This window comes from Xiphophorus maculatus, chromosome 2, assembly GCF_002775205.1.
Source record: "Xiphophorus maculatus strain JP 163 A chromosome 2, X_maculatus-5.0-male, whole genome shotgun sequence".
Lineage (NCBI taxonomy): Eukaryota > Metazoa > Chordata > Actinopteri > Cyprinodontiformes > Poeciliidae > Xiphophorus > Xiphophorus maculatus.
Genome location: NC_036444.1, coordinates 8,673,223 through 8,700,514, shown reverse-complemented (window position 1 = coordinate 8,700,514; position 27,292 = coordinate 8,673,223). Strand labels below are relative to the sequence as shown.

Sequence of the window (27,292 nt, the reverse complement as noted above, 5' to 3'; positions counted from 1 at the left end):
AATTAACTTTAATTTTAAGTATTGGATGCTCATGTAAGAGTGGATGCTCATGTGGATGCTCATGTAAGAGTTACTTACAGGAAACGTAAATTTTATGAGGGAAAGTTTAGTTTGTAATTTGTAATTGTCGTCTGTAATTTTTTTTTTGACAGCAGAGGGCGCTATTTGCATGCAAAACTGGCCTTTATTTTGTTTCCTTTTTCAGGGGACTCTGATAAAATAGAATCTCACCAAAACGGAGGAATGGATGGATGGAACGAACTGTGTTTGGCCAAAAGCCATTTACCAAAATTAACATTTTTATACAAAAAATCATGTGAATAGGTTTTTGATAATTTTATCTATCAAAACCCTATTCACCATCTGGCTATTTAATTTATCAAAGAGCAACCTGACCATTGAAGTCTGGTTAGATCGTTATCTACTTTAAATGGCAGTCTGTGAAGAATGTTGAGGCTCCTGCTTTAACTTAACAAACTGGGTCAAATTGTCATGCTTGGAGAGGTTAGAAAATGTTGTCTTGACATCTCACACAGCACTGTTCTATCCAAAAACTGCAAACTTACCAAAATATTGCCATTCATTGGCCTGCAAGAAGAGCATTAATCAGAGCCGCAGTCATGGTAACTCTGGAGCAGCTGCAGAAATCCACAATTAAAGTGGAGGAATCTGTTGACATAAATATTATTTGTGCACTTCACAATATTGTGAAGTGGCAAGTTGTAGTCAAAAGGAAGTCAACAGAATCCCCTGTTGTATTTTGCCACAGGGGAAACAGCAAGCATGTACTGTAGGTGCTCTGGTCAGATGACATAAGTAAAGTTTCTGGCCTACATCAACAATTTTTTTTTTTTTTTGGAGGGAAGTTCCTTCACATTACTATGAATAGATAATTCCCATCGTGATTCTTGTTTTGTTTTGTCCCAAGGGACTGGGAAGGTGGTCAGAATTGATGAGTCCCAAAGTTGAGTTAATCACCAAAAAAAGACAATCAGTTAGCCAACAATGGAATAGCCTAGTTAAAGCACATTTGTGTGTTAGAATGGCAAGTCAAAGTACAGACCCAAATCTATAGAGAATCTGTAGTGAGGCTGGGGAAATTATGTTCACAAACTCTCTCCGTCTAATCTGAATGAGCTTATTTTGTAAAGAATAGACAAACATTTAATTTCTAAATGTACAAAGCTTGAAGAGACATGCAAATGTGTAAAATTAATATTTTTTCAATTTATATGTAGAGTGTACTTATTAAGACAAATAGAAAATATTTCATGCAAAAAAAATACTTCCAACTGTTTTTTTTTTTAAATGTCAACTTTAAAACGGGTCAATTTGACCCGCAACATAACATTTGGGTTAATGTGACAAAATATGAAGATCATTTCCACTCCCTTTTTTTTTAAGGGAGTGAAAATGTTTAACATTTCTTTATGGTCAAACCTAACCATAAAGAAATGTGGCGAAACTGTCTTTTCAGTTGTTTGGACGCAATGATAAAGTTCAGACTGAACACCAGAAGGTGGCAGCATTTAACCAGGAACCAGAGTTATGTTTACTAAAATCTGATTGTCTTTATAAAAATAAAAATATAAGAGCCTAAAATAAAGTGGTATGCTACGTGCGAAATTGAAAATCTCCCTTTCCAAGAGATTTGCTCGTCTGATCTGTTTTGTTTCCCCTGTATTTTTTAAAGCGCAAAATCAATAATACTGCAGCCTTCAACCGTGTCGCCACTTGCGGAGCAACTATCGCAAATCATAAAGTGTGTTTACAAAGTATTTGACAGACAAAAGGCTGCACCCAGACCGAAAGAGGTCAAAGACTGGGCTGGAGTGCTAGCCATAAATTAAACATCAAATTTTAAATTATGAATTCTCTTTGAGGGCGGAGGAGCCCGGAGCTTCTGTATCTTTAATAGCCGGTAGAGAGATGGGAGAGGCTGCGCGTTCATGTCCCCATATCTCGCTCCGCAGCGACGGGAGCGCGCAGCGGATCCTTCACTCGCACTGAGAAAGAAAAAAAGCGCCCGACGGACCGCAACAGCGACTGTCCGGGGTTAGAGAAAAAATGTTCCTGCCACCATCCTCCTTCCTCAGCGCTGTCCAGTTCGGCAAAAAATATGTGAAAGGATCTACCACGAGTGCGGACGCCACTTTTTTCCACATTTAAACTTGTAAAATCTAGAGGATTGCAAAACTCCGTATAAAAATAACAGGAATTGAAGTTAACTCTGAGAAGGTAAGACGATTCGATAAATAATCAAGCCAGTTACTGTAAATGTTCAAGATGAGGTGAAAGACGCAAACGGGAGCAGCTTCTATGCATCACAAAGGACGTTAACCCTAAAGTTCAAAACGTTTTGCATGCCGATTTAAAAGATAATAGTTTGATAAACATTGCTAAGAATACAATGTTTTTGGTTAAAATAAAATTAAAAAAAAGTGGTTTAATCACCATGGACAGCGCCTTTTCGCCTGGTGCGGAATCAAAAGCGCGCCCGAAGGAGGAAAGATAATTTGACCCCGGAGTGTCTGCTCATGTAACATCAAAGCCTGTAATACAGTTTTGTTGTGCCATTATTTACATCAATCAACTGAAGTATTGCACTTTAAAAAGATACAATGTAAAGCAGGACACTTCCTTTTTCTATCAGATCTAATCATGCTGTGACATTCGCTGTGTTTTTGTTTGCAGTTGTTAGTAAATACGTAATTTTGAAACGTGCACTTATATGAGTAACAAAACTGTAAAGCATTTTATAATGTTTGTTCATTGGTGCCTGCAGGTACAGAAATGGCTCGAAGGCTCCTGCAGCTTCTTGCTTTGTGGACCACTTTGATGGGCATTGTGCAGAGCTGTCCGGAGCTCTGCAGCTGCCAGGATAAATTTGCCCACCAGTTTGCTGACTGTGCCTACAAAGATCTGCTTAAGGTGCCCGTCGGCTTTCCCTTCAACGTTACCACCGTCAGCCTCTCAGCCAACAAGATCACATCCCTGGAAAGTAAAAACTTTATCAACATCACTCAGGTCACCTCTCTCTGGCTGGCACACAATGAGATCGTCAGCATACAGACAAACACCTTGGCCCCCCTGATTCAGCTCCGCAATCTGGACATCAGCAACAATAAGATTGTGAACTTCCCCTGGGGGGATTTGAGGAACCTCACAGCTCTGCAGCTACTGAAAATGAACAACAACGAGATGGTCAACCTTCCGAAGGACGCCTTCTCCACACTCAAAGACCTCAGATCCCTGCGCATCAACAATAATAGGTTCACTACCATTGTGGAGGGTACCTTCAGTGCCCTCTCCTCTATGTCCCACCTGCAGATTTACAGCAACCCGTTCACTTGCTCCTGCAGCTTAGAGTGGCTGAGAGATTGGATTGAAACCACAAAGATTTCTGTGCCAGATCCTACTCAAATCCTCTGTGAGACCCCTGAACATCTGAAGGGTGTGCAGGTTTCAAAGATTCCTAAATTGCAATGTGAAGCCCCTAATGTCACCATAACCTACCAACCAAACATAGAGAACACTGTTCTTCATGAAGGTGTTTCGATCATCTTAAATTGCGAGACAAAAGGAAGCCCCATGCCTCAGGTCAGTTGGGAGGTGATTGCTGGAAATCAAAATTACCTCTTCCCCCTGCCATCCACCACAGAAGTAAATGATGTGCCAATAAATGACAAAACAACCAACAATAGATTTCTCGTATTCAGGAATGGGACTCTTGCCATCCCTCGCATGACTAAAAAGGAGGATGGTAACTATAGTTGCTCTGCTGTGAATGAGTTAGGTAAAGCAGAGAGAAGTGTCAAACTGGCTCTGGCCCCCAACCCGAAGCAAGGGAGCAATTCAGTCCCTGATTCAACTCTGGACAAGAGCCGTTTATCTGGTAAAAAGCTTTCAGACCCCAAGGTGGCCAAGAACAATGTGATCAACTGGGCTAAGCATGAGGAAAAGACAAAGGAAAGCCCAGACGGCGGTTCAAAGCACAATACTGGCGGCTCAGAGCAAGCTGGAGGTGTTTACAAGGACCCCAGCTTTGGGAGCAAATGTGGTGTGAGAGAAGGCAGCGAATACATCTCCAATCACGCCTTCAACATGACCCTGGATGACCTCAAGCAGTACACCTTCGATTTTGGTGTCATTGCGTTGGAAGTTTCGGAGACAGAGGCCAAAGTACAGCTAAACCCTCTGCAGCTCCCCAGCAGCAAGTCTAACCTCCATCTGAGTCAGGCTGAGAACCAGGAAATGGTTGTCAAGGAGCCCTTTGGTCAGCGGCAGTCTTCTTCCAGCAAGGACACACTGGACATGCTCTACCTCTGTGTGAAAACAGGAAATGGACACTCCCTGGTGCAGTGGTCCAACATAGAGGAGGGGGTAAATGCATATCGTTTCCACGGCTTACAGCCCGGCACCAATTACACTCTCTGCCTCACTTACGGGGGGCAGGACTGCCAGGTCCAAGTAGTCTTCACGACAAGAAAAAAGATCCCCTCCCTGTTAATTATTGTGGTTGTCAGCATTTTCCTATTGGGTCTGGCCACTGTTCCCTTGCTGGGAGCCACCTGCTGCCATTTGCTGTACAAGTATCAAGGAAAGACCTACAAGCTGATCATGAAGGCACAGAATCTGGATCAGATGGAGAAGCAGATGACAAGAGATTTTGATCCCAGGGCGTCATTTGTTGAGTCAGAGAAAACCTTCAACCCCAGTGAGGTGGGAGAGGGAGAAGACGAGGAGGAGGCCGAGGGACACGGAGAGGGAGAGGAAAGAGACGGCGATAGGGATGGTGATGCTGAGGGGAGCGTGGTGACCGAATCCATCCCCGGATCCTCATCGAAAACCAACCCGGAGGAGTTCGAGGTCTGCTCCGAGTACAGCGACAGGTTACCGCTCGGAGCGGAGGCCGTCACAATCTCGGAGGAAATTAACGGAAACTACAAGCAGCCCAGCCGCTGAGCTCCTCGGACGCCTGCGAGTATTGTGTAAAATAGTTTACTTTAAAGTAGCCCACATTCGAGCAGGTAACCCACGCCTCATCGAAACACGTGATTTTAAAAGAAAGCGGATTTTAATTATTTATTTTTTACCTCAAGAGTCCTCCAGTCACCGAGATTGTGAATTAATTCGTGTTGCATTTGTAGTCTGTCGTGTGTACAGAACAAGCACAGATCTAGACAGTTTGTCGGACCTCACAAAAAGAAAGCAGCAAAATGTTCTCTTTCTGCAGGACAAGCACACGCGCAGGCGCAAATTAGACAGAGGTGCGGCGAGTGCGTTAATTAAAAGCCAAATGAAACCTTCATCGCCGTTTTGGGACCGCAAAAAACTCAACCCAGCAAAGTGCCATAATGTTTTTTAAAGTCGTTTTAATAAGCAGACGTCAGGGACGCTTCTCTTGTTAACCTGTGTGCGTCATTGTGCTTTGCTTTAAGGCCGCCGTTTAACATCCTCTCAGGTGTCACTGACTCACTTAAAAAGGTTTGATTCAGTGTGATGTGGCGTTTGATAAGGTGAACAGGTAATAGAGTCTGGAAGAGCGCACAACTGCGCCTTGTTCGCTGTCCTGTCCGTCCAAAAAGGGAGATTGCGCTTTCAGCTGTGTGTGCTTGAGGGTAAAAAATAAAGAAAGAAAAAAAAAATCCTAGGCTATTTACTGATAAAATGTTGTTTCACGTAACGTATAAAAGGCTTTAGAAATTATTAAAGGGGCGCTTGCGGTGCCCATACTCTTTCTTTTCTTTTCTTTTTTTTAACTAAGAACGCGTCCATGGCATGTCACGCATATTTTCCTTGTGTGGTTTTTGATTAGTGTAGTCTGTAGGGCTTTAGATGTTGCTGTCTAACTGTGATGTAAATCCCAGCAAATTACAGTTATTTCTTTTGTTTTTCTTTTTTTGCGGGTTTTACTTTATTTTCAGATACAGCGAAGCGGGAAGAAAAAAAGGCACTCGGAGCGCCTTGCGGCTTCGCTGTCCTGTATTTTTGTTACATATGGTGAGTTTTTTGTGAACAATGTTGTAAAACGAAAGCATAAAAACGTGACCTTTTACGATTTTTTGATATAAATTTATGTAAGTGGAATTAATAAAACCCATAAAACTAAACGGATGCTTTGTTCTGTCTTGATTTAACCGTACTTTTTTTTTTTGCTAAATATGATAAATGGCAGATTTCTTCCGAATTCTAGGATAAAAGAAACAATACCACTTGTTAAATATGAACCGAATAAAAAGGGTGAAATTTAGAATGACTAAAACATAAAATAGAAATCTGAGGATTTGTAAGCGACACAGACCAAATTTTATTTTATCCCCAGATTCTCCACATTTTTGAAACGTAAATAAGAAAAGACATAAAGACGTGTCACATAAATTCAAATGACTTGTTTAAGTTTTATTTTCACATTAATCAGAAAAGTGAAGCATGTCTAGACAGGGGAAACCACAATAGAGCTGTGACAACAATAGAAAGGTCTTTTAGCAGCAAGTGCTTTTGGACTAAATGGGACAAGACACGATTTCTATGGTAGCTCCTATTCCACAGACTAATAATAATTAAAAAAGAAAAACACTTACATTTGTTTATTTATAAATAGTTCTGTCAATATTCTCTTTATCTCTATATAAATACCTTCTGTTGAAAGATGGTTCATTGGATTGTTGTCCCGTGTTCAGTGTGGGGAACTAAACATTTGTAAGTTCTGCATTTCACAAAAGAAAACATGATTATTTTAGAGGTTTTAAACTCTGGTGCAGCTAAGGTCTAACCCAAGGTGAGCACATTCACTTGTTGCAAATTATATTTAACGCATTTGTAGGAAAAACCAGAGTCAGGCAAGCTATCGCATCAGTCTGAGCAAAAATGCTCCAGTCAAATGATCAAAACAGGCCTTACAATCTTTCACAGACTTGATAAATATTTCAAAACAAGGCACTATTTATAGTCTATGAACATCTTGCCTCTTTGGGGATTTTAATGATAGATCAGTGCAAAGCTATGCATAATCTTAGAAATGGATAATTCATGGATTTTGGTCTGGACTTGGACTGTGCCACTTTAGCTCACGTTTCTGAACCATACCTCTGCAGCACTTGCTGTAAGTTTATTGATGTTCTTCTGATGAATGGAGAGGTGGAGCTATGTCCCAGTCTCAAGTCTTTTGTTCCAGGACAATCCTGTATTTAGTTCATTCCAACTTATAGTCAGATCTGGCCTGCTTAAGTGTTCCTACTGAAGGAAACTATCCTCACCATGGTGTGTTACTGTGAAGAGTTTTTGTTCAGGATGATGTTCAGTGTTAAGTTTACAACCAAACATTTTACATGCAGGCTGAAGAGTTCTAATATTGTCCTGTTTGTCCAGAGCACCTTCTTCTACATTTGTCACGTCCTCCTCATGGACTGTAGGGCATGACTCTTTTACAAAGGCCAGATTTTGTAAAGTGCACTGCATTACTGTAGTTGTCCTGAACAACAAAATCTCCCAGCTGAGCTCTTGCTCTCTGCAGCTCCTCCAGAAGTACAGTGGTCTTTCATTTAGAGAAGATGGGCTTAAAAGTGGTATATGAGATGTTCAAAGCTTGATATATCGCTTTATAACCCAACTCTGATTTTAACTTTCCCACAATTGTATTTATACTGAAAGTTAATTACATAAAATTGGAATAATTGTGTGATTTTATTTAGGGATACCAGACTTAAATGGGCTGACTACAAATGCATGTCAAATGTTAAAGGTTTTATTTATCATAACTATGGTTATGATAAATAAGACCATGCGTCTTATTCATTGCATTTCAGAAATATTCATTACTTTATGTTATGTGCTGTCACATAAACCCCAATAAAATCCTCAGAGGTTTGTGGTTGAAATGTGTAAAACCTGAAGCAATTCCAGGGACAGGAATTCTTATGCAAGACACTGTATAATGCAAGTTGTGGACATCTATTGCAAGTTTGGAGAAATCTCATAAATTATTGCAGCTTCTGAAGCCAAAACATTATGAGGGTTAAGCACTGGTTCAATTGCTGGCTGCTGCTGCCTCCGCCTCCTTGGGTATTGCTTCCTTTTTGCTGCCCTGCTTGCTGGTCCGGTTGAGGCTTCCGTTTAGAAAGTTATCTGCCGTCTGAAGCTGGAAGTGCTTTCTGGTGCCCACCAGGGAGGGGTTGTTAACCAGAGTGTACAGGAGTTGCCAGTGCATCCGAGCCCGCTTGGCGCTGGAGACTTTGTGCAGCTTTTTCTCCTGCTGCACCAGCTGGATCCCTGAGGGGAGACAGACAATATGATGGTCCCAACAAGACACTGATACACACAAAAAATTATCTTTCAGAGTCAAAGCTGAAATGAGGTCCTCTTGTATGGGCCACCAAGGGCTCGAAAGATACAATGGAAAGAGTAATAATAGAAAGCAATCATTTTTTTTAATCCTCTAAGCGTTGTGGGAGCATACTGGCTGAAAGCTAGAATCCCTCGGGCAGCATGAATATGTAGCAGGCAATTAGTGTAGCTCATCTGTTTAATCAGCTGCTGAAGCTGTAATCTCTACAATACAATAGATTATCCCTGATAGATGCATTGTTTTCTGGATACAAACAAGCAACATGTCCACAGCATGTCTGTAATTAGACTCAACTGGACCTACATTCCTCAGCAGCTGATGAGTCCTGATGAGTTCTCCCTGCTTCTCTCTGACTATCTGCGTGGGTGACTGTCACTCACCACCCATTTGTAGCTATGATTATAGTTCAGCAGCAGAGCCTCCAAACAGCCCTACTTGCTGTGAGTAATTAAAAGTATAAAATTGGTTTCATCTGAATGAGGAAAAATAACAGTTTTAGCAGTGATGATATTGTCTGTCAGGTGATGGAAGCTCACCAGAGCAACGAGGGACGCTGATTTATTTATGGCAGATTTGATTGAGACCAGCAGCAGAGCTGTAAATTATTCCTCAGTGAGACTCAATTTGTTCCAGGCAAATTAAATCAGAACTGCGAATCTCCCATCTTGAGCGTGCGTGCAAGGCAGCTTTGAGATCTGATTATGTGCTACCATGTCTCGATTTCAAATAAAATTAAATATCTTGCCGTCTCGCTTTCAATGCCAATATAAGGCTGGCGTTCATCTTTAATCGTGTGAGTTATTTTCTGGTGTAAAATCCACCAATTAAAATGCTAGCAGCAACTTCATGGTTTGAAAGACACATCTGTTTCCTCAGGATCATTAAGGTTATTTAGTATCCATCTCATCAATAGCACTATTAGTTTATCACCACAATCAGCAGTGTAGTTTATCAGTACAATCAGCGACAGCGCAGTTAAATGCACCATATTCTGCTGTCAAGCTCATGCATCTCAAGTTCCTTCCCAAGCTCTAATTGAATAAACTGAATAAAATAAACTGGAAACAAGTAGCATACAGAATATCTCAGATCTAACTTTTCACATAAAAGAACTGCTTAACTGCAAGGCCCATTGAAATGCCCCTTTAGATGCATCCACCACAAATCAATTATTCTTCACTGATGGAGTTAGTAATTTCCAAAACATGAAGGTTTTTATTAGCTTGATGCTTTTTGCTATAAAAACGTTTTATATCTGTGTCAAAATTTGCAAAATATCTATTCATTGTCTATATTTGCAATAATAATTTAAAAGGTTTGCTCTCCCTCTTGTCTAATATAATCCATCTTTCCTATTGGCTGTCTATAACTTGATGTATCTCTGATATTACCCAAATTCTCCTTTTGTTTAATAGATTAACCTCTTGTGGTGCCTCTTCCCCTGGTGCTATTGGGTCAGACATGAAAAAAACTCAGAACTAGCATAGGGTTTTGCTGGACAAATATAAGGAGCAGCGGGATCAAAGTATACAAATTCATGTGTGATGAATGGTTTGTTTGCTCACTTTGCATCATTTGTCTAGTTTGGCCAAAGATTAAAAAGTGGAATCAAAAGTAGTGAGCGTATACCAAAAAGATAGCACACGAAGAGGACTGTAGTATAGCTTCTCTCAAGTCAAAAGAGAGAGTGGGATGTGCTTGAACTGCACAATAGAAACCTTAGTGGTACAAAGACAGCACAGAAAATATTTCCATAAACTATCATGTTGGTAGAGAGGCAGATAGATAAAATTATTTTCTGAAACTTTAAATGACCTTTTTTGTCTCCAAAATGTGAATCTTGAAAGTGTACCTAACTTGAGGTTTTATGGCCTCAAGTTAGGCCATAAAACATCAAGCGTATTGTGCAAAATTCAACAGATAAAGCTACAATGCCTTATGAAGGAATTGTTGTTGATGTGAATTTAACTTGGTGCTACACACCCTCTTCAGCATCCCGTGATTTCTGTGCAGCTTTGCTCTCCTGGTCCAAGGACTGCAGCAGTATCCCGCAGAAGGCCTTCATCACAGGGTGGGACTGGCTCACCTCAATCTTCAGATAATGAGCATAGCAGCGGTAGGCTGCAGACAGACACAGGAAAGAGAGAGGGGGGTATTACTCTGACAGGGCAAAAGCAATAAAAAGCCAAGGCCACACCTCATGTTGGCTTTGAGGCAATCACACATAATGGCTGCACAATCACACTTTCCTCTTTTTTTTCCCAGCACCTGCTTTTCCTGACAACAGATGTCTTAAATCTGAGCCCATTTCAGAGATTGGTGTCCAATTAGTCTGCACATTGCACAGAATACAGATATGATGCAAGCTGCAGAGAGCTGAGAGAATATTAAAATGGATAGGATGCTAATTTCTAGCCTCTAAGTGGGATAACAGAAGCTCTTTCTCGTTGGTTAAAAGGCCACGTTTGAAACCTACGTGAGAAAAATAATGCATTTACAAGTGTACAAGCATGCTGGAGCTACACTCTGATATGTAAACACAATCATTTAAATTCTGAAGGCTATTTGTGCGTGCTTATGGCTTGCTTGCACATTTAGTTTTAGTGTTGCACACTCCAGCACATGCTGTCTCTCAACCCAGATGTAATGGGTATAAATAAAAATAATAATTATGCATGCATTTATTCTAAAATCCACTCATATTCATGCACTTTTACAGAAATGACAGCCATTGCGAAATGCATCCAATACTCAAAGACCGACGCACTTTGTGAAACGCGAAGTGCCTGAAATGATTTGAACAAAAAGAAGCGACCTGCAGGACCAAAGGAATAATTTATCATCATGCACATGCATGAGTCAAGAACAGAACTCAAACTGAATATTTAACTCTGCAGTGTAAACACATCCCTTGTTGCGCAACAGAGCTGAGGCACACAAAGGAAACTCTGCTTTGCTCATGCATTGGGGGATAATTGGAGATTTTACGTGGAGAAGGAATTCAGCATCAATCAAGCCAGACATATTCTGCAAAGAAGAACCAAGAGGGCCATGGTGGAAAACTCTGCATAGAATGTTAGACTCCCAATGCTCCTCTTAATAATGGTGGACAAGTGTTGTGATCTACTTGTTGTGTTAATTCTTTAAAAGATTAAAAAATGTATCTTGCCACTCCCTCTCGGCCTCAGAAATGTTTTGTTGCGACACTTGATCATGATTGATACTTCTAAATCCTGCATCCATTTACATAAAATATACATCTTTATAACAGTTTACAGTCCCAGCACTGTCAATGCCTCTGTACACCATGCAGAATATATCTGGCTCACCTGGGTCAAATGCTTCCACGTTGCGGTTAAGAAGACCGATATCCATGCGTCCCATGTGAACGATATTGAACAGGGCTGTGATGATCATGCGCCAGATAGCAAGCAACACTCCAATCAAAACATTGACGGGAAACAGCAGATATGTCAGCAGGAACAGATTACCCCTGTAAGATAGGTCAGAGTGCGTCAAACGTGCAAAAGGCCATGCAGCTGTTAAACAGGGAGACAGACAAATGATGAGTAAAGAGAATTACCTGTTGGTTAGGTCTCGAGTTCCTGCTGTTTTTTTGATGAAGCAAAACCTGGCAGTGATGTGTTGAAGCACCACAGCTAGGAGAATCATCAACCAGAAAGGCCTGGAAGGCCAAATTTGACAGTCAGACATTTTTTGTTTTCAGACAGGACACAAAACCTATTTGTAGCAGACAGGAAATGTGGCCAAGCCAAATTATTTCTATGAATTGCACATGGAAGATATTGTAAAATCAAATGGTTTCTGGGTGTCAAAATAAAAACGCTAGAAAGAAAGAGAGAGATTCCTTTAATATGTACTGAAATCTTTATATGCATTGCTAAAAATTAAATATAAAATGAGTGTCTCGTATGACAGAAATATTAAACGGGAGTTGCAATAGAAATTTCGTTGAATCCTGTTCAATGACAATAAATGCTATCTATCTATCTATCTATCTATCTATCTATCTATCTATCTAAAAACATGTAAAAGGACCACTGTGAGTATAAAATGTAAGCAGTGCAATGTTGCTCACCACATGCTCAATACGATCTGAAAGAGAATCAGATTCTGCCTGTGCAAAATGGGTATGATTATGAGGAAGACAGCGACCATAAGGCAGAGGAAGAACACCAAGGTCTGGATGATCATACCTGCATAAGAAACATAAAATATTTCAGACTCAGACTTACATTTCTACAAGCCTAATTCTGATTGGATAGGTAATTTTAGTACCAATACAGATGTGAGCTGCTGTGAAGCTGGTGTAGCCCATCCAGCAGACCAGAGCTGGCCTGGATGCCCTGATGCTTCGCTGGCAGTTGTAGACATTATAAATATCTCCTCTGTACAGCCCCTTCAGATTGGACCTAGAAGAAAACACATTCAAGACAATGCTTAATATAAAACTCATATTGCATAGGTAAAATATTACTGAAAATGCAAGACTATGCCTCACCTATGAAGCCATTTCATTTAATATGATGTCCATTTTGGTTAATCACACATTATTTAAATTTTCCATCTAAACTGTTGTTTTCATCTTAAACAGCAGCAAACAGAAAACTGACTGCTCTTCTCTGCAGATAATTACCTCTCTATTTTGTTATAATAACCTTCAAATTATCATGATGAAGCACAATGGAATGGGAAAGCAAATTTTGGACACTGACTGGGGACCAAAACTAGGGAAAAGGAATCAATTATTCAGTTATGTTTTCTGACTTACCGATGCAAAACCATCGAGCGCATGAGCAGCACCAAGTTGACCAGACAAGACAGAGTCATCGCAGAGATGTAGCACACTGCAGGGACATCAGCATGTGGCAAGTTCAAAACATTGTCACATCAAGTTAAAAAAATAAAAAATGAAGATATCTGCAGAGGCTGTTCATTCACTCACCTTCCACACACCACATGTAGTAAACAACGATTCTGATGACTTCCTTTCTGTCTGGAGACAGGATAATCTGGAAGCCAGCTAAAACATTCGCAATATCTTCATCGACGCCAAACCGGGCTTTCTGCATTGTTGGCACCACAGCAGAGATCAATACAAGTCCCATCTGATGGAGAGAAAAAAAACAGAATTCATTTGGTCATTTCTCCGCAAGCAAACTAAAAGGTTTAAAAAAGTAATGTGAAAATAGAAATCTGTAATAATTCTGGCTTTCAGCAAAAGGAAATTTTTTTGCCTGAAACAGGGAAAGTTGGATTTAATGTCCGAGGGGTACTTATTTATATACAGTGTATGTAAATATCTCAGTAAATGATATTGATACAGTCAACAGTGTTGGTTTATTTTGTGTTAAATGGAACATGTTGATAGGGGATATACAACTGAATATACTGCTAAATATATGTATAGAAGAAAGGTAGTTACCTGATACAGAGTTATGAAAGATACAACACAAGATATTGCCAACTTCAATGGGAAACGGAAAGCTGCTTGAAAATAAAAATATTATTGTTGTTCAGAAAAAATGTGAAAAATATTTTAACATTTGTACATAATCAGCTTACATGAACACATTCTTACCTTCCTCTGGTGTGTAAATATAAGATCTCACAGCATCAGTCACTCTCTGTGGGAGTTTTGGTTTGTCTGTGCTTGATGTGCTAAAGGTGGAAAGCAAATAGTTATGCACTTGAACTGTACTAAATACTACAATGGAGAGTATATTATTCTTACCTGACTTTGCTGGATGTCTTCTCATAAAGAATTGTCTTCACATAGTCTCTATAATAGCTGCTACTAAGATCCTGAAGGAACAGAAAATGGCAACATGCTTTATATCGGAAAAAGCAATGAAGTCACAAGCTGCGTATTCATAATGTTTGTGAATATTCAAACCTGACTTTACTTTATGGCTGTTAATAAAACAGAAAAACGCTTCATTCTAAATGTGGCATTTAAAATTTAAGCTCATCAAACTATTACCATTTACATTTATAGTTTGGAGACCAAAACCCTGCACAATTGGGGGGTTTTGAGACAAAAAGACTCCCCACAGTAGTTAGGTTAGAAACAGAAAAAGCCTCCATATCCACTGAGTTGAGCTAAGTAGAAAATATGTCCATGAGATCCATTTTGTGGTCAAGGAACCATCTTCACAACGTCTAAGTGATGAATGCCTCATGGAGATAAGTGCGCCATTAGCCAAGTACACCATGAACATGACACTTAATCAAATGAAATACAAACTGTATGCTTCATCAATTCAAGAACAGCAAAACAAGACTTTGTTTGGAAACCATTTCCAAACCTTTAGTACAGGTTTCTTAGTTTTTAGTGACATAAGGGAAATTAAATCTACATGGATATATGGTGTCTGCTAAGCTCAAGCCAAATCTTGTTCGGACATTTATTTTGTGCTTTAATACGCTTTAAAAATAAAAAAAAATCTATTTAAACCGAGTGTGAATGGATTGCAATCTGACTTAACTTTAATTCACACTGCATATCGATAGAACAACACTGATTCCTGCTTATAGCAACAAAGAAGAACAGTGTGAATAAATTCCACATTCATAATGAGTCTAATGTACTTTTCTATCAGGCAATTTCACTACAAAGGTGAAAGGCAAAGATTTCCAGACTTCAAGTCAGTCTCTGCTAGTAAAACATTCTATTGCTGTTATGTCATTTATTTGAATTAAATAAAGCTTCAAGGAAAAGATTTAAAAGACCTCAATACAACTACTTTGCTCACATCTATAAAGTCCTGAAACATTTAGAAATTTTGATTTTGTTATTTGCGAACGTTTTGAAAAATAAATCTCTTCCTGATAAGGTCAATGAGGTTCATTTCTGTGCAAGAATTCAGCAGAGGTGGGATGGAGGTGATACAAAATCCAGGCAATCGCCTCACCAAACTCTGTTTGGTGATGCTAATCTTTCTTCCAAGATTAGCATGGAAGAAAAAAAGCTTTGTGTTTCCCCTTCAACAAAAAAACCAGGAAACCTTTTCATAATCTGATCAAGAGCATATTGTAAACCAATTACGTCAAACTGCTTAAAATGATTATGCGACTGGTGTACTGTGAAGGGCCGATATTTTTATTAAGCCTTGACTGAATGAGCACAGTAAGCTTCTTGTTTAACAGGCAGTACTTAAACCCTCCTCACGTGCACAGATTTAGAGTAGACGTGCATTTTGTAAAAATTATTTGAAAAGAACATGGAGCTAATTTTGGGTAGTAAGAATAAGTTGAATAATTGCAACCATCCTGAACCAGGTCTAAGATGCTCCCTGGTGAAAGCTCACCTCTGTGGCATTGGTCCTTTCTGCACCCTTGAAGCCCTTGAATAGAAGCAGGGGATACTGGAAACTGAGGAATGCTAAGCAAGCTATCTGAGGCAGGCTGGAAAACAAGGAGTAGTGCTTGTGAATCTGCAGAGGAATAAAAAAAAACACTTTAGATCTCTTGTGGTTGTGGATCTTTATAGTAACACATTTAGAAAACATCTTGCATGGCACATAAGAAGATAGACATGTCTTGTCTTGAGATGGGATTTAGCCATTTTTAACTATTCAATTGTCATTTTTCTTTCATTTTGGATTAAATGAAATGAAAAATAATTAAAAATGAGTCCTGCTGTTTTGGCCAGTAAAGATGCTCAACACCTCACAAAGCTTCACAGAAGCAGACTATCACAAAAGAATCAATTCAACACATTTTTTTTTAACTGACACACTCTAAAGTGATTAATACCAACAAAACATCTTGGTTTAGACCAGAGGACAGTGCAGCTAATCGTTTGGACAGAACATTATTTAGTGCACAAAAAGTCTTAAAATCTTTGGACAAAATCTGGCTTTGTGCAACATTCAAAGCCTCAGAGTAAAGGTCTGTTAATCTTTCAGGGTAGCTCAGTCTTCATCTTTTCTTATTGTGTCACACTGCAGACCAATTCTGTTTGGTACTCAGTGGGCTTCCAGTGTAGGACAGAGCTGCTTTGTTTTTGAAATAATCCATTTTACACTGATGGAGACACCACACAGACTGACTGTCAGAAATAATGCACATGTACAGCTTCTTTCTCCTCCTCTCACATAAATAAAGATATCAAAGAATGAAGACTATTTCTGAGTTATTTTCAAAGAAAACAAAAGAGTTAAATTACTCACCAGAGGTGTCTTGGGGCAGTCAATTTTTTGCCACACCAGAACACCAAAGTGTGTCCATGATAAGAGGCTACCGAGTACGTAGCCAACTTTATTATGTAAAGTGCCACATGCCAGGAGAGGGTAGTATAGAGCGGGGTAGTAGAAGACTCCCAGAATCACCCAGTTCTCTGCAAATACAACACCAGTGTGTGAACATCTAAAGGTGTGAAGACATTTTGTTTCATCTTCACACTAAAGGTAGTTCTGGGCCTAAATAAATCTTAAAGAATCTATTTGGATTAACAGCTGTTAATTATTTAGCTGTTGTAGGTTTTTTTGATCTGTGAAGCTTTTACGGTTTTTTGGTTTGGCATAAAGACACAATACAGTGTGACTCTTTAAAATTATAGATGTTTCTTATGTAATTTCAGACAAAAAAACTCTTCAAAATGTCAGAGTCTAAGAAAACAGGCATGCAACAAGACACAATAATCCAGTTTTATAACGTATTTAAGAGTGGTTACCCTTCCAACATTTCCTGAGAAAATTTATATTACAACATATGGAAATAATACATTAAGCCATTGCAGACAAGATGAGGTTGAGCTCACGTTTGTTTGTGGAGTCTGTGGTGAAAGGTAGGGGATTGGTGGATATGAGCAGTCCCCAGAGTTTGCACAACAGCACTCCAAACACTGCCACTGCCAGACCCTTGTGCTGCGTATGATCCAGGAAGTTGACTGGACTGAGAGAGCAAATCAGCAGGTGTTTGGTACTCACTTGTTACCAGACCAAAATATGAATGAGAGACTGGTTAGTCAATACATTTTAAAAGCTAGAATCTTTATCATTAATTTTCTCTAATTTAAAATAGGCGGGAAAATCAGTGGGGATTTATTATTGTAGTAGAATAGTATAGTAGCAGTACAGGACAGTAAGGATGTATTTCTCAAAGAATTTAAACACCAAAGAAACATATTCACAAATAGAGTCATGGAGTGTTATGTGTGTGTGCCACTGGTTAGAGTAGAAGAAAACCCTCAGAACTGGTCATAGTTAGATGATATCTGCAATTTCTAATACTTTTTGTACACACAGCAGTCATATTACATACTTATGTCTTATGAACCTTATGTCTGCTCAACGAGCCCTCGGATTTCCCAATGGGAAATGAAACCTTGTTTTTTGTTTTTTTTTCTTTTCTCTCCAACTGGTAACTTGGAAAATTAGCTCGGAGTGGAAATGGAATGCGGCATAGTTGCAAGATGGACCACACAGGCACGATTTACATATGGGGCCCTCATGGATGGAAAATGGGTTGAAAATGTCTTTCAGATGGGATTATTTGGTTACATAATGGCCCTGTGTTAACTGCCTATAAAAGTTTGATGCTGGACAATTATGGATAAGAAGCAGGGCCCATGTTGGTGCATGTTCAGTTGATTTTCCAGATCCTTATTTGGGACTCATCTGAACTCATTAGAACTTAATCAGCCAGCTCGAAATTCACATGGTGCTCATGTTTAGATGTTAGCTCGGATATTGGATTTTCTAATTGTTGAAATGCTAACCGGTGTTCGTAATGCAAACAAAAAAATTATTTCTAAAGTCCTGATATGCGCAAACATTAAAGTAATATGTTCACAACTTGAGGCACTAAGAATAGACCTATGAGTTCAAACTCTATAAAGGAACATTTTCACAAGGAATCGCTGTATGGTACTCATATTAAATATTGAGCTTTAATACTGTGCTCTGTTAAATGTTAAGAGTCAGATGTTCTTTTGTAAATACAAACATTACGCATGCTAAAGTTAAAATTCCAACTTGAACAGCTAGGAGGAGTCAACAAATTTAACTGTTTCTATTACTTACAACTAAAGAACTTTGTCCTCATGCAATTTCAACTTTAGGGGCAATAAATGTTTTCAGTTTCCCTCTTATACATTTATTTTTAATTGTCTTCATTAAGAGCAAAGTGGAACCAAAGTCAAATTTCTTGTTTGTGTGCACACACTCGGCAAATGAAGCTGATTCTAACTAAGCTTCTTAGTACCAATAAAACTAATACTGTTCCAACTGTTCCATCAATTGTTCACTGATGGAATATTAAATTATATGAGCAGTGCTACACAGGTAAACAAACTTGCCAACTTTTCCAGGTTTCCTGGTTAGTTGGCAACCATATTAAAATGTGTTTCCCAAAATGTTTTCAAGAAAAGTGAAAGCACACCTGAAAGCAAAATAAACATACACTTTTACTCCTGATTTATGACGTGACAACTGAACCAATAAACACTTCAGAGATCTTAAAGGCTAAATTTCACCCTTCAATAGCAAATGGTCTCTAAGAGGGATTTTCCCTATATAAATATACTTGCTTACATGTTAAAGCTTATATTACTTCGAAGGATTTGAGGCCAGTTGAACAGAATGTTACCAAACCACTTGAATATCACAATAATCCATTCATTTGAGTAAAGAAAAACATAAATGATACCTGAGTAAACCTGGAAGTCCTTTCTGTCTCTTACCGACTTTTGTACGCCTAGCCAGGATGGCTAGAATTAGCATGATGACCAGCTGAAAGAACAGACATCTTGGTTAGCTTCAGGTGCAGAGCACCATGCAGTGACATGTAACAAAAGGCTTAACCTCAGTCTCATTAGTGTTCCCTATATATGCGGTCTGACCAATGTGTCATTAGTCAGAATGACCATTTACTGAGAGGGGGTTCAATGACCTTTGTGACCTGTGACACATTTAGGAAATACTGAGGTGGGAACAATGTTTTGCTATTAATTGAGGCAGTCTATCGCAATTGTCTCTCAAGAGAACAAACACTGAGTATCATCTCCACATAAGATTATAAAGTGCAATCTAAAGAGAAATTAAAGCAAGATTTAAGCTAGTGGATACTGTACTATTCTTAACTGTTGCACATTTGTTTTGCACCATCAGTGGTCATGAATGAATATCTCAGATGAAGATGTACAATTTTCATGAGTCAAAACATGACAGAAAGGTTTCTTCAGAATACAACAAGAAATACAAATGTCTAAAGTTAGCTTTTTAATGCAATTTCTTCAACCCACAGGGTCATGCTATACTGAGTTGTTTTATTGTTCTTTTACTAATGAACAGATAAATAAGACCAGGCATGGGGTAACTTCCATAATCCAGGAAGTGAAACATGACTGACGTTGCATAACCTCATTGAGCACATCAGTGTAATGCTGCGTAAGAGAAAAGTGAACAGATGTCAGACTTACAGATATCGCAGTGATGCATATATGATAGAGCATATCATCTGCAGTGGGGTCACATGGGGGGATAGTTCTAAAGAAAAGGACAAATGATTCATGTTACCAAAGACAGAAGGCTACGCCCCAAGTTCCTGATCTGACCTTCGTTGTACGTCACTAAGCATTTCACATCAGTGTCAGGATCATTTGTTGCTGGAAAGTTGGTAGTCAAAGTCTAAGAGCAGAGATTTGGATTTAAACGGATTGGTATGAGTGTGACATGAGAAAAGCCTATGTTCATGTTCCTGTGCAACAGGGGAGGTAAATATGTTAGGTTCACATGGGGCGTTCAGAAAAACATCAAACATAGTATTTTCTGGCCTTTAATAACTTTTTAGGGCTGCTGCTTATTATTTTATGCAGAATCACTCATGGATTGTTCCACATTTTGCTGAATTTTCAATTGAAAATTTGACTTTGACTCAGCCATTGTAATATATTAATAAGGTACACCAATCCATTGTCTGTCTGGATGTTTGTTTACTGTTGTTTTCCTGCTTGAAGTTGAACGTTTGACGTAGTCTCAGATCTTTTTCTTCCTTTAAGAGGTTTGTCTTTATTAAAATTATTTAAACTTCAAATCAATACTGAATGTTGAATTGATGCCTATTTTGGGTAAAATGTGTTAGAGGTTTTAAGCCTTTTGTTAAAAAGATTCAGAAAATAATATTTGCAAACCTAAAAGGTTGAAAATTACATAGTTTAAGAATGACAAAAAACCCCCACTCCAATCTGGGTCACCTAGTGTGATACAGTAGAAGTTTGGTATGAGTCACCTTATATCTCAGTGAGAGGTGTATCTCAGCACCGATTCCGAACAAAAGATTGGGGAATTACTACTCAACATGAAACAGAGGACAGATTAAGTTGAATTTGTTTTGAAAACCACATGATGTTCAAAATTACAGACAAAATACAGATCTGAAATGAATTGCAGTTAGAAAGTGCTATATATACTTACTCTGTTTCAATTTTGGATGGCAGTGGATCCAGATCCGGATACTCATAATCCACGAGCGCATCCTTATCCATTGTGCTGTCACTTTTTTAAACAGATCCTGTTAAAAAGAAGTTGAAAAACCGTCCACAGTGTCTGGTGACGGAAAGTTGTGATCCCCCTGCCTCTAGGGGGGGAGGAATCTGCCAAGTCCTACGTTGGCCTCTGCTGCGGCTGCTGCCCCGGCGTCCTTGTTCCCCGTGTTTGGTCTACTCTCACTCAGAGTCGGCTACTCTCTCTCACAGTCTGTATTCAGGTGCCCTCGTCCCGCTCTGGTCCTGAGTATAATGTGACAAGTTCCAGCTCCTGCCTGCTGCCTCCACCCTGCTTTAAGGCCCTGTTTCAGCTTAGGGTTACCACCAACAAGCCTGGAGAAAAAGAGTGAGAGAGGGGGGCAAGAGTGTGAGAGAGGAGGGAGATATGTGGAGATCTGGGGAGCCAATCTGGAAGGCCACCTGTGTCTTACTGGGATTACATCTACTTTTTAAAGTCTGCTGCCAGACCTGTTGCTTGTGGCTTAAGAGGTTGGGTGTGCATGGTAATAAAACTCCAGCTTTGACTGTGTGGGTAGCTGGAAGCAATGGGTCTGTCTTATCAGAGCCATTGGAGTTCCACGCTGATAACAGGAAAATTCTACTGTTGTTCCTTTTTGTCGTGGTACCACGACAAATCATGTGTGAAAGGTTACCAAAAGCTAATCAAGGTGAGCCAACAAAACCACATAGAATTATGCAGCAGAATGTGTTTGGTCTAGCAGGACAGAGAACATTTTCCCAAAAGGTTATATCTCTCCCTCTCCTCTCAGATGGATAAGAATCAAGGAAGGGCTCATTCACTTCAGTACTTTGTCATTTACAGATAAAAAAACAGATACAGGGATCAGAATACAGAGTGCTATGATAAAGTTTGTACACCCCTAAACATGTTCAGATTTTGTAACATTACAACTAAAACCTCTTATGTAATTCCCCAATGCAAACTTGTGTGTCATTACAGCGTGAAGGATCCCTGAACTTCTGATTAGATGAAGAGCATCTTTAACTATACGTTTTCAAGTCTTTCCACAGATTTCCAACTGAATTTAGGTCTGGACCTAACAAATGTGTGTATTTTTAGGGTCATTGTCCTGCTGGAAGGTAAACCTATACCCTAATCTCAAGTTTTGTTGAAGCCTCAAGCAGGATTCTTAAAGTGATCCTATACTGCCACATTGCCAACATTTCTACTTGCATATCTTATTACTTAAGAGACGGAACACAGGGATGAAGACTCGTCTGCTCCATGTTTTTGCACAAATCTAAACAAACATATTTTTAAATTTATACAACTAACATATGTGTGCAAACATGTAAATAATTAATCATTAACTTATCTGAATGAGGGCTATCAAAGTGAGAGTGTCACTGTGTTGTAAGCACCTATTTTACTGTCCAAACATTGATAAAACCTCCTGATCTTCATCCTGATAGTCACAAAGAATTAACATAATGTCATGTTATCATTTCAGCTGTTCAGAATTTACTGGTTCAGCCTCTTCAATATCTTTTTCAAAACTCCCCTGCTGGAGACAGAACAGTTGGGTCCCTTCATTATCATTTTTAAAACATCCATGTCTGAAACACAGAAAAGTCATATCTTATACAGAATTTGTATTTTTTCCCGAATTGAGAAATTTAGCATAATTTATTTTAATATATACTGCTAAAGAGCAAACATTTACTTTGCATACTTACTTAACAAAACAGATTTGTGGGATTCGTGGTAAAAAGTTTCAAAGTAGCAAAATGAACCTTGAGATAGATTATTACAGTGTGATTCAGACAATAGCAAATAAATAATAAATCAACAGTAAGTGAATGATCACATCTAAATGTCACCAATGCATGCAATTTGGATTTGCACATTCTTATAAAACATATTTCAGCAATATCTAGATCTAACCAGCTTTGTATTTTACTAAAACTGATAGCCTCCAAGTGTTGTTTAATTACAACACATTACTAGAGCACAGAGGTCCAGAGGTTAATTTATAACTTCTTGTACTGCAATCTAAAAAGAGTAGCAATAAATGTACTGAATATAAAATACATCAATGAAATAATTCTTTGCCACCAACCTTTATTTATATTCCTTTGAGTCACTACTCTAAGCAACCATTTTCTGCAAATTTGGCATACTGTATTTACAAAAACAATAATCTTAAAAGTGTTTTTCAACAAATTTGAATACGTATATTTCTAAGGTCTGTATTTTCTAACACACTGTAAATGTCATTGACAGCAATGTTCTCCTTTTGTCTTTGAGTCTGAAATTGTTGTTCATTATTCAAATGTCCCCTCTAAAACTCATGAGAACACAACACACTAAGTCACCAAATCAAATGTGCTCCCAAAGCAAAAGCAGCCCACCAAATAAAGGGGTCACTGAACAAAGAATGCTTTGAACAGTTACATCACAGAGAGGTGGTTTGATTGAATAAGACACTTGACTTACTTGTATCAGGTTTAGGAAGTTAAGTCAAAAGGTTTTTGTTTTTTTTTGGTAAGAGGCAAGCTATATTAAGAACGGGCATGAACCTTGACAAAACAGAACATAATTGAGGTACTGACTGGATAATCCATTTTTAACAATGTAAACATGCAAACCATCAACACAGACAGGCCGTGCATTAACAAAGCAATCAAGGAAAATTTGTCTGCAGCTTTACAAATGTCATGGAGTACCGGCATGTTTAAACAAATGCTTTCATGTTTTGTATGCACATTTATGATCGGATTTTTTTTTTAAAAAAAGGATATTTGATTTCTTAAAAAGGAAAATATTAAATTGAAATACAAAATTATGTCTTAAAAAAAAGAATTGAAATGTAATCAGATTTATTTTAAAAGCTTAAAACAGGCAAAAAAAAAATATCTTGGTTGACTTCTGTCTGAAATTAGTGTGTGAATGAATGTATGTAATGTATCAGTCCAATGCTACACAGTTTACGGAAAACCATCTGCGCTTTGAACAACAAACCTTTTCTGCAAAGAGAGGAGTGGCGGGATGGCTGTTGACATTAATTCAGGCCAACACAGAACAGCTTGTCTCAGTTCATCTGCTGCCATTGCTAAAACTACAGTCAGACTACAATCCTAAAGCAGCACAGAAAATCAACGTCATCGTTCACAACTTCTCCTTCTTTTCGCTAATTGGCTCAGTATAAATTCTACCGGAGAAATCAACTTCAATGGGAGAAAGCCCAGATGGAGCACTGAAGGGAGATTAGAATCAAGTGAAATTAGGAAAGAAGATAATGGCCAGGCTAACTCACAGCAGCTGTGCATTGCCTTTTCTACACAGCGACTAGCAGGGAAGAGGGTGAATCACCAACATAATCTTATTGTTGTAGACATAAAAAAAACTAACATCATTTTACATACAGTTATTCACTACTGAAGCAATACTAACCTGCTTTAAGCAAATGAAAAAAAACAGTTATAAATACAAAAGCAACAAAGACATGAGAAATAATCTCATGTTTAGCCTGTTACATCTGTCTATCTTTAAAAATTATTTTAATCTAGAAATATTATCTTAATGCAAAAAAAAGTTCTGTTGAATTTGAGGATTTTCTGGTTTTAATGAGCTCCTCCTCGTTGATCTTCCTGATTAATCTTTGTCAGAAGATAAAACCTGTCATAACTGCATGAGTCAGCTGCTTGCCTTTGCCTTTTAGAGGTTTGCATCAAACAAGTATAGAATGTTGTACTTTTTTTCCCTCTTCAATTCCACTTGAAGTCTGTTCACTTAGCCTTAATTTTCCTTTGTTAGTCTTGTTGAGGGGGGAACAACTAAGCATTTGTTCTCAGGGCACCCAAGTGGCAGCAATGGCCCTAACAAATGTAGACAGAGCAGAAGAAACCAAACAAACAGACAATAACTCACTCAGGTGGCTATTTTGACATCTTTGAGTTGAGAACAAGATAAAACTGGTCATATTCTTTTGGTTCTCTTTCCTGTTCGTTTTACTTTTTAATGTTATAAATATAAAAAGAAAACAAAATCAAGATTTCTGTTTATCCATTACAAAACAGCCAAAAAAACACTCATATTCAAGTGTAATGTTTTTGTTTGGTAATAAAAATCAAACAAACCATTATCTATGGGTTTCACACTGATGTCTGATTAGAAAACACAATCACCTGAATGCGTGGACGTTTTAAAAAATATAAGCAGCTGGCGTGATTCCAGTTTTGTGTTTCAGTTTAAAACAAAACCAGCTGTGCAGACCAGTCATATTTCCCACAGTTGTGAAAGAATCACTTTTTCTTTTTCTTTTTTTTTTTTTTACCGTGACAGACCCGGTTGGGTTCGGCTTCAAACAAACCTCACGACAAAACTTCAAGCCTTTGAAGTGGAGCTTGATCTTCCGAACAAAGACACTTTCAGCGCCGCCAGGTAACCGAGTCACCTGCGCCTTTGCTCTGCGCGCAGGAGACCATCCTGGAGCTTCAGCATTGTGGTTAAATAACGCTGACTAAACACCGGAACAGATTCTATGAAGCATTATGTGCGGTGGCGGAAATCTTTCAGCCTCCTGAAAGAATCGCAGGTGGGTGTGCTGGTGCACCGCTAAGTAGGCTTGAAAAGTTAATATCTACATTAATAGCAATTGATTTTGTCATTATTATTATGAATTATGTACACGTTTTTTGTTTGTTTTGTTTGGTTTTTTTTTTTTACCATTAAGGCTCTGACGCTAAAATTGTCTAAAATAAACCCTGCAAATTAGCTCATAAGTCTTTACAAAATTCAGTCCTAAATCATGATCTTACCTTTGGTCCGTCTAGTCCAGCTTGCTCTTAGTTTGAAGAGGCTTCCCCCCCCCCTTCACAGGCATCTTACAGCAATCCAGTTATTACATAAACAGCAATCTCAAGGGTAACTTTTTTCCCCCCTGGACACCCCATGCTACACAAAGGTGGGACTTTGCTCTGTCTCTATCTTGTGATGGTGAAAGCATCATAAAAGGTCTGCTCTGTGCAAGCAGAAAAAAAAACAATGTTGTGAAACATTAAGTCGTGACTAATGAGGTCAAGTTCAAGTTGTTTTCACTGATGCTGTAGTGAAATCTGTGTGTGTTAGTTTCTTAAAGGTAATTTCCAGTGGATTCCCTTGTTTGCTAATAAATGCACAACAAGAAGACAGCTGGGGAATAAAGTTCTTAAAAAATATCATAGAAGAATCACTGTTCTGTGTTTGCATTAGTTACATCACAAGAGACACAACAATCAAGCTGATCAGTTGGCATTTGTGGTCGGCGAATAACTTTTGACAGATGTCAGCGTCAAATTTTAAGCAATTTTTTAATTCCAAGTGTTTCTTTTGTGCACGTTTTCCAAAATTTACAAAGAGTCTGCTGACCCTCAAGGCATGATATATAATGCAGTTAATGGTGATATTAAAACAAACAATTGTTTTACAATTACAATAATTGTCTTCAGAACTCCCTTTAGTAATTTGTTTTTGTATTTCTCTTTTGAGGCTTTTTGATTGGTCTTCATTTGTCACTTACATAGCAATTAAATGTCATATTCTGCTTCCATTAGTGTAAATAGTTACATGATTTGCTAGTGTAATGGCTCTGCCTGTTGTCTCAGCTCATACTGTTTAATCTTACCTAAACAATTTATGGTTTTCTGACTCATAAGGGACTTTTTCAGCTTTCTTCAGCTTTTATACACTCAAGAATCCATAGTTGTTCTTTGTCAAACAAGGACAAAAGTTACTTTTTCTTAAAGCAATTTTCTCTTTTCCATTCATTTTATTTCTGTTATTCCAACTACTTCCTTAAAAATATACATTGATTCAAAGTAGCTGTTTTTGCAAGTCATTTAATCAAATTACCAATTATCTTACTCTAGGTTTTCTTCTGAGAAAAAATTTTAGCAATCTTCTATCGCAGCTAATGTGCAGAATGAACTTCATAGTCATATCTGCAGTGAAACCTATTTGAATTTATATCCGATCTATTTTTTGTTCTTTACTTTGTGCTCCACATACAGCAACATATATTTGTCAGCAAACTCAGTTCAGATCGACCAGTTGTGAGAAGTATTGTCTTTATATTAAATCATGGCTCCTAAAGGCCTCCAGGGTGCACAGGGCTAATTACTGTGGATATTTTTTACTGCTCAGTCTGCTCCACCGCCTCTGTCATAATCAATGAGCCATGTTACAGTCAATTAGAGCATAATTGGATTTTGTGTTTGTTTGAGGTGGAAAAGCGTACATTTGAGCCGACATAAAAGACCTGCTTATCTCTGTCGACAGCTGCAATGAAGCTGAATGAAGTCGGGAAGCTGTTAATATTCAGGATAATTGAAGTCAGTGTCAAACATATCTTTAAAAAATTTTATTGCAACATACATAGTTTTTATGCTTAAGAAAATCCTGCTTTTTAAGATTGTTACTGTAGTAGACACAA

At 38.4% G+C, this 27,292-nt stretch overlaps 2 protein-coding genes across 5 annotated transcripts; one reads left to right on the top strand and one right to left on the bottom strand.

Annotated features, from left to right (window-relative positions):
* The first annotated feature begins 1,924 nt into the window (after window positions 1-1,924).
* On the top strand, window positions 1,925-6,117 carry islr2 (immunoglobulin superfamily containing leucine rich repeat 2). Its single transcript, XM_005797743.2, has 2 exons — window positions 1,925-2,238; window positions 2,786-6,117. The coding sequence occupies exon 2, from the start codon at window positions 2,794-2,796 to the stop codon at window positions 4,963-4,965; it is 2,172 nt and encodes a 723-aa protein (XP_005797800.1). The 5' UTR covers window positions 1,925-2,238; window positions 2,786-2,793; the 3' UTR covers window positions 4,966-6,117.
* Window positions 6,118-6,377: 260 nt separating this feature from the next.
* Window positions 6,378-25,739, bottom strand: stra6 (stimulated by retinoic acid 6). 4 transcript variants are annotated; one of them, XM_023326866.1, is made up of 18 exons: window positions 25,641-25,739; window positions 20,788-21,191; window positions 19,794-19,860; window positions 19,022-19,104; window positions 17,133-17,266; window positions 16,543-16,709; window positions 15,679-15,804; window positions 14,103-14,173; window positions 13,950-14,029; window positions 13,794-13,858; window positions 13,314-13,476; window positions 13,140-13,215; window positions 12,647-12,780; window positions 12,447-12,564; window positions 11,931-12,032; window positions 11,677-11,840; window positions 10,331-10,468; window positions 6,378-8,271 (listed from the first exon to the last, which is right to left on the bottom strand). In XM_023326866.1, the coding sequence occupies exons 2-18, from the start codon at window positions 20,856-20,858 to the stop codon at window positions 8,030-8,032; spliced, it is 2,001 nt and encodes a 666-aa protein (XP_023182634.1). In that variant the 5' UTR covers window positions 20,859-21,191; window positions 25,641-25,739; the 3' UTR covers window positions 6,378-8,029. The 4 variants fall into 4 exon arrangements, with proteins under 4 accessions (XP_023182634.1, XP_005797799.1, XP_023182640.1 ...); XM_005797742.2 differs by having other exon boundaries at window positions 13,794-13,855; XM_023326872.1 differs by lacking the exon at window positions 25,641-25,739 and adding an exon at window positions 25,157-25,360.
* Between the last annotated feature and the right edge of the window lie 1,553 nt (window positions 25,740-27,292).

Coding starts and splice junctions, on each gene's coding strand:
- islr2 (XM_005797743.2), top strand. CDS start 2,794: ATGGCTCGAAGGCTCCTGCAGCTTCTTGCTTTGTGGACCACTTTGATG.
- stra6 (XM_023326866.1), bottom strand. CDS start 20,858: ATGGATAAGGATGCGCTCGTGGATTATGAGTATCCGGATCTGGATCCA. Junction 12,781..13,139: donor CGCTCGATGGTTTTGCATCG/GTAAGTCAGAAA, acceptor GTTTTCTTCTAG/GTCCAATCTGAAGGGGCTGT. Junction 12,565..12,646: donor AGCAGCTCACATCTGTATTG/GTACTAAAATTA, acceptor TTTCTTATGCAG/GTATGATCATCCAGACCTTG.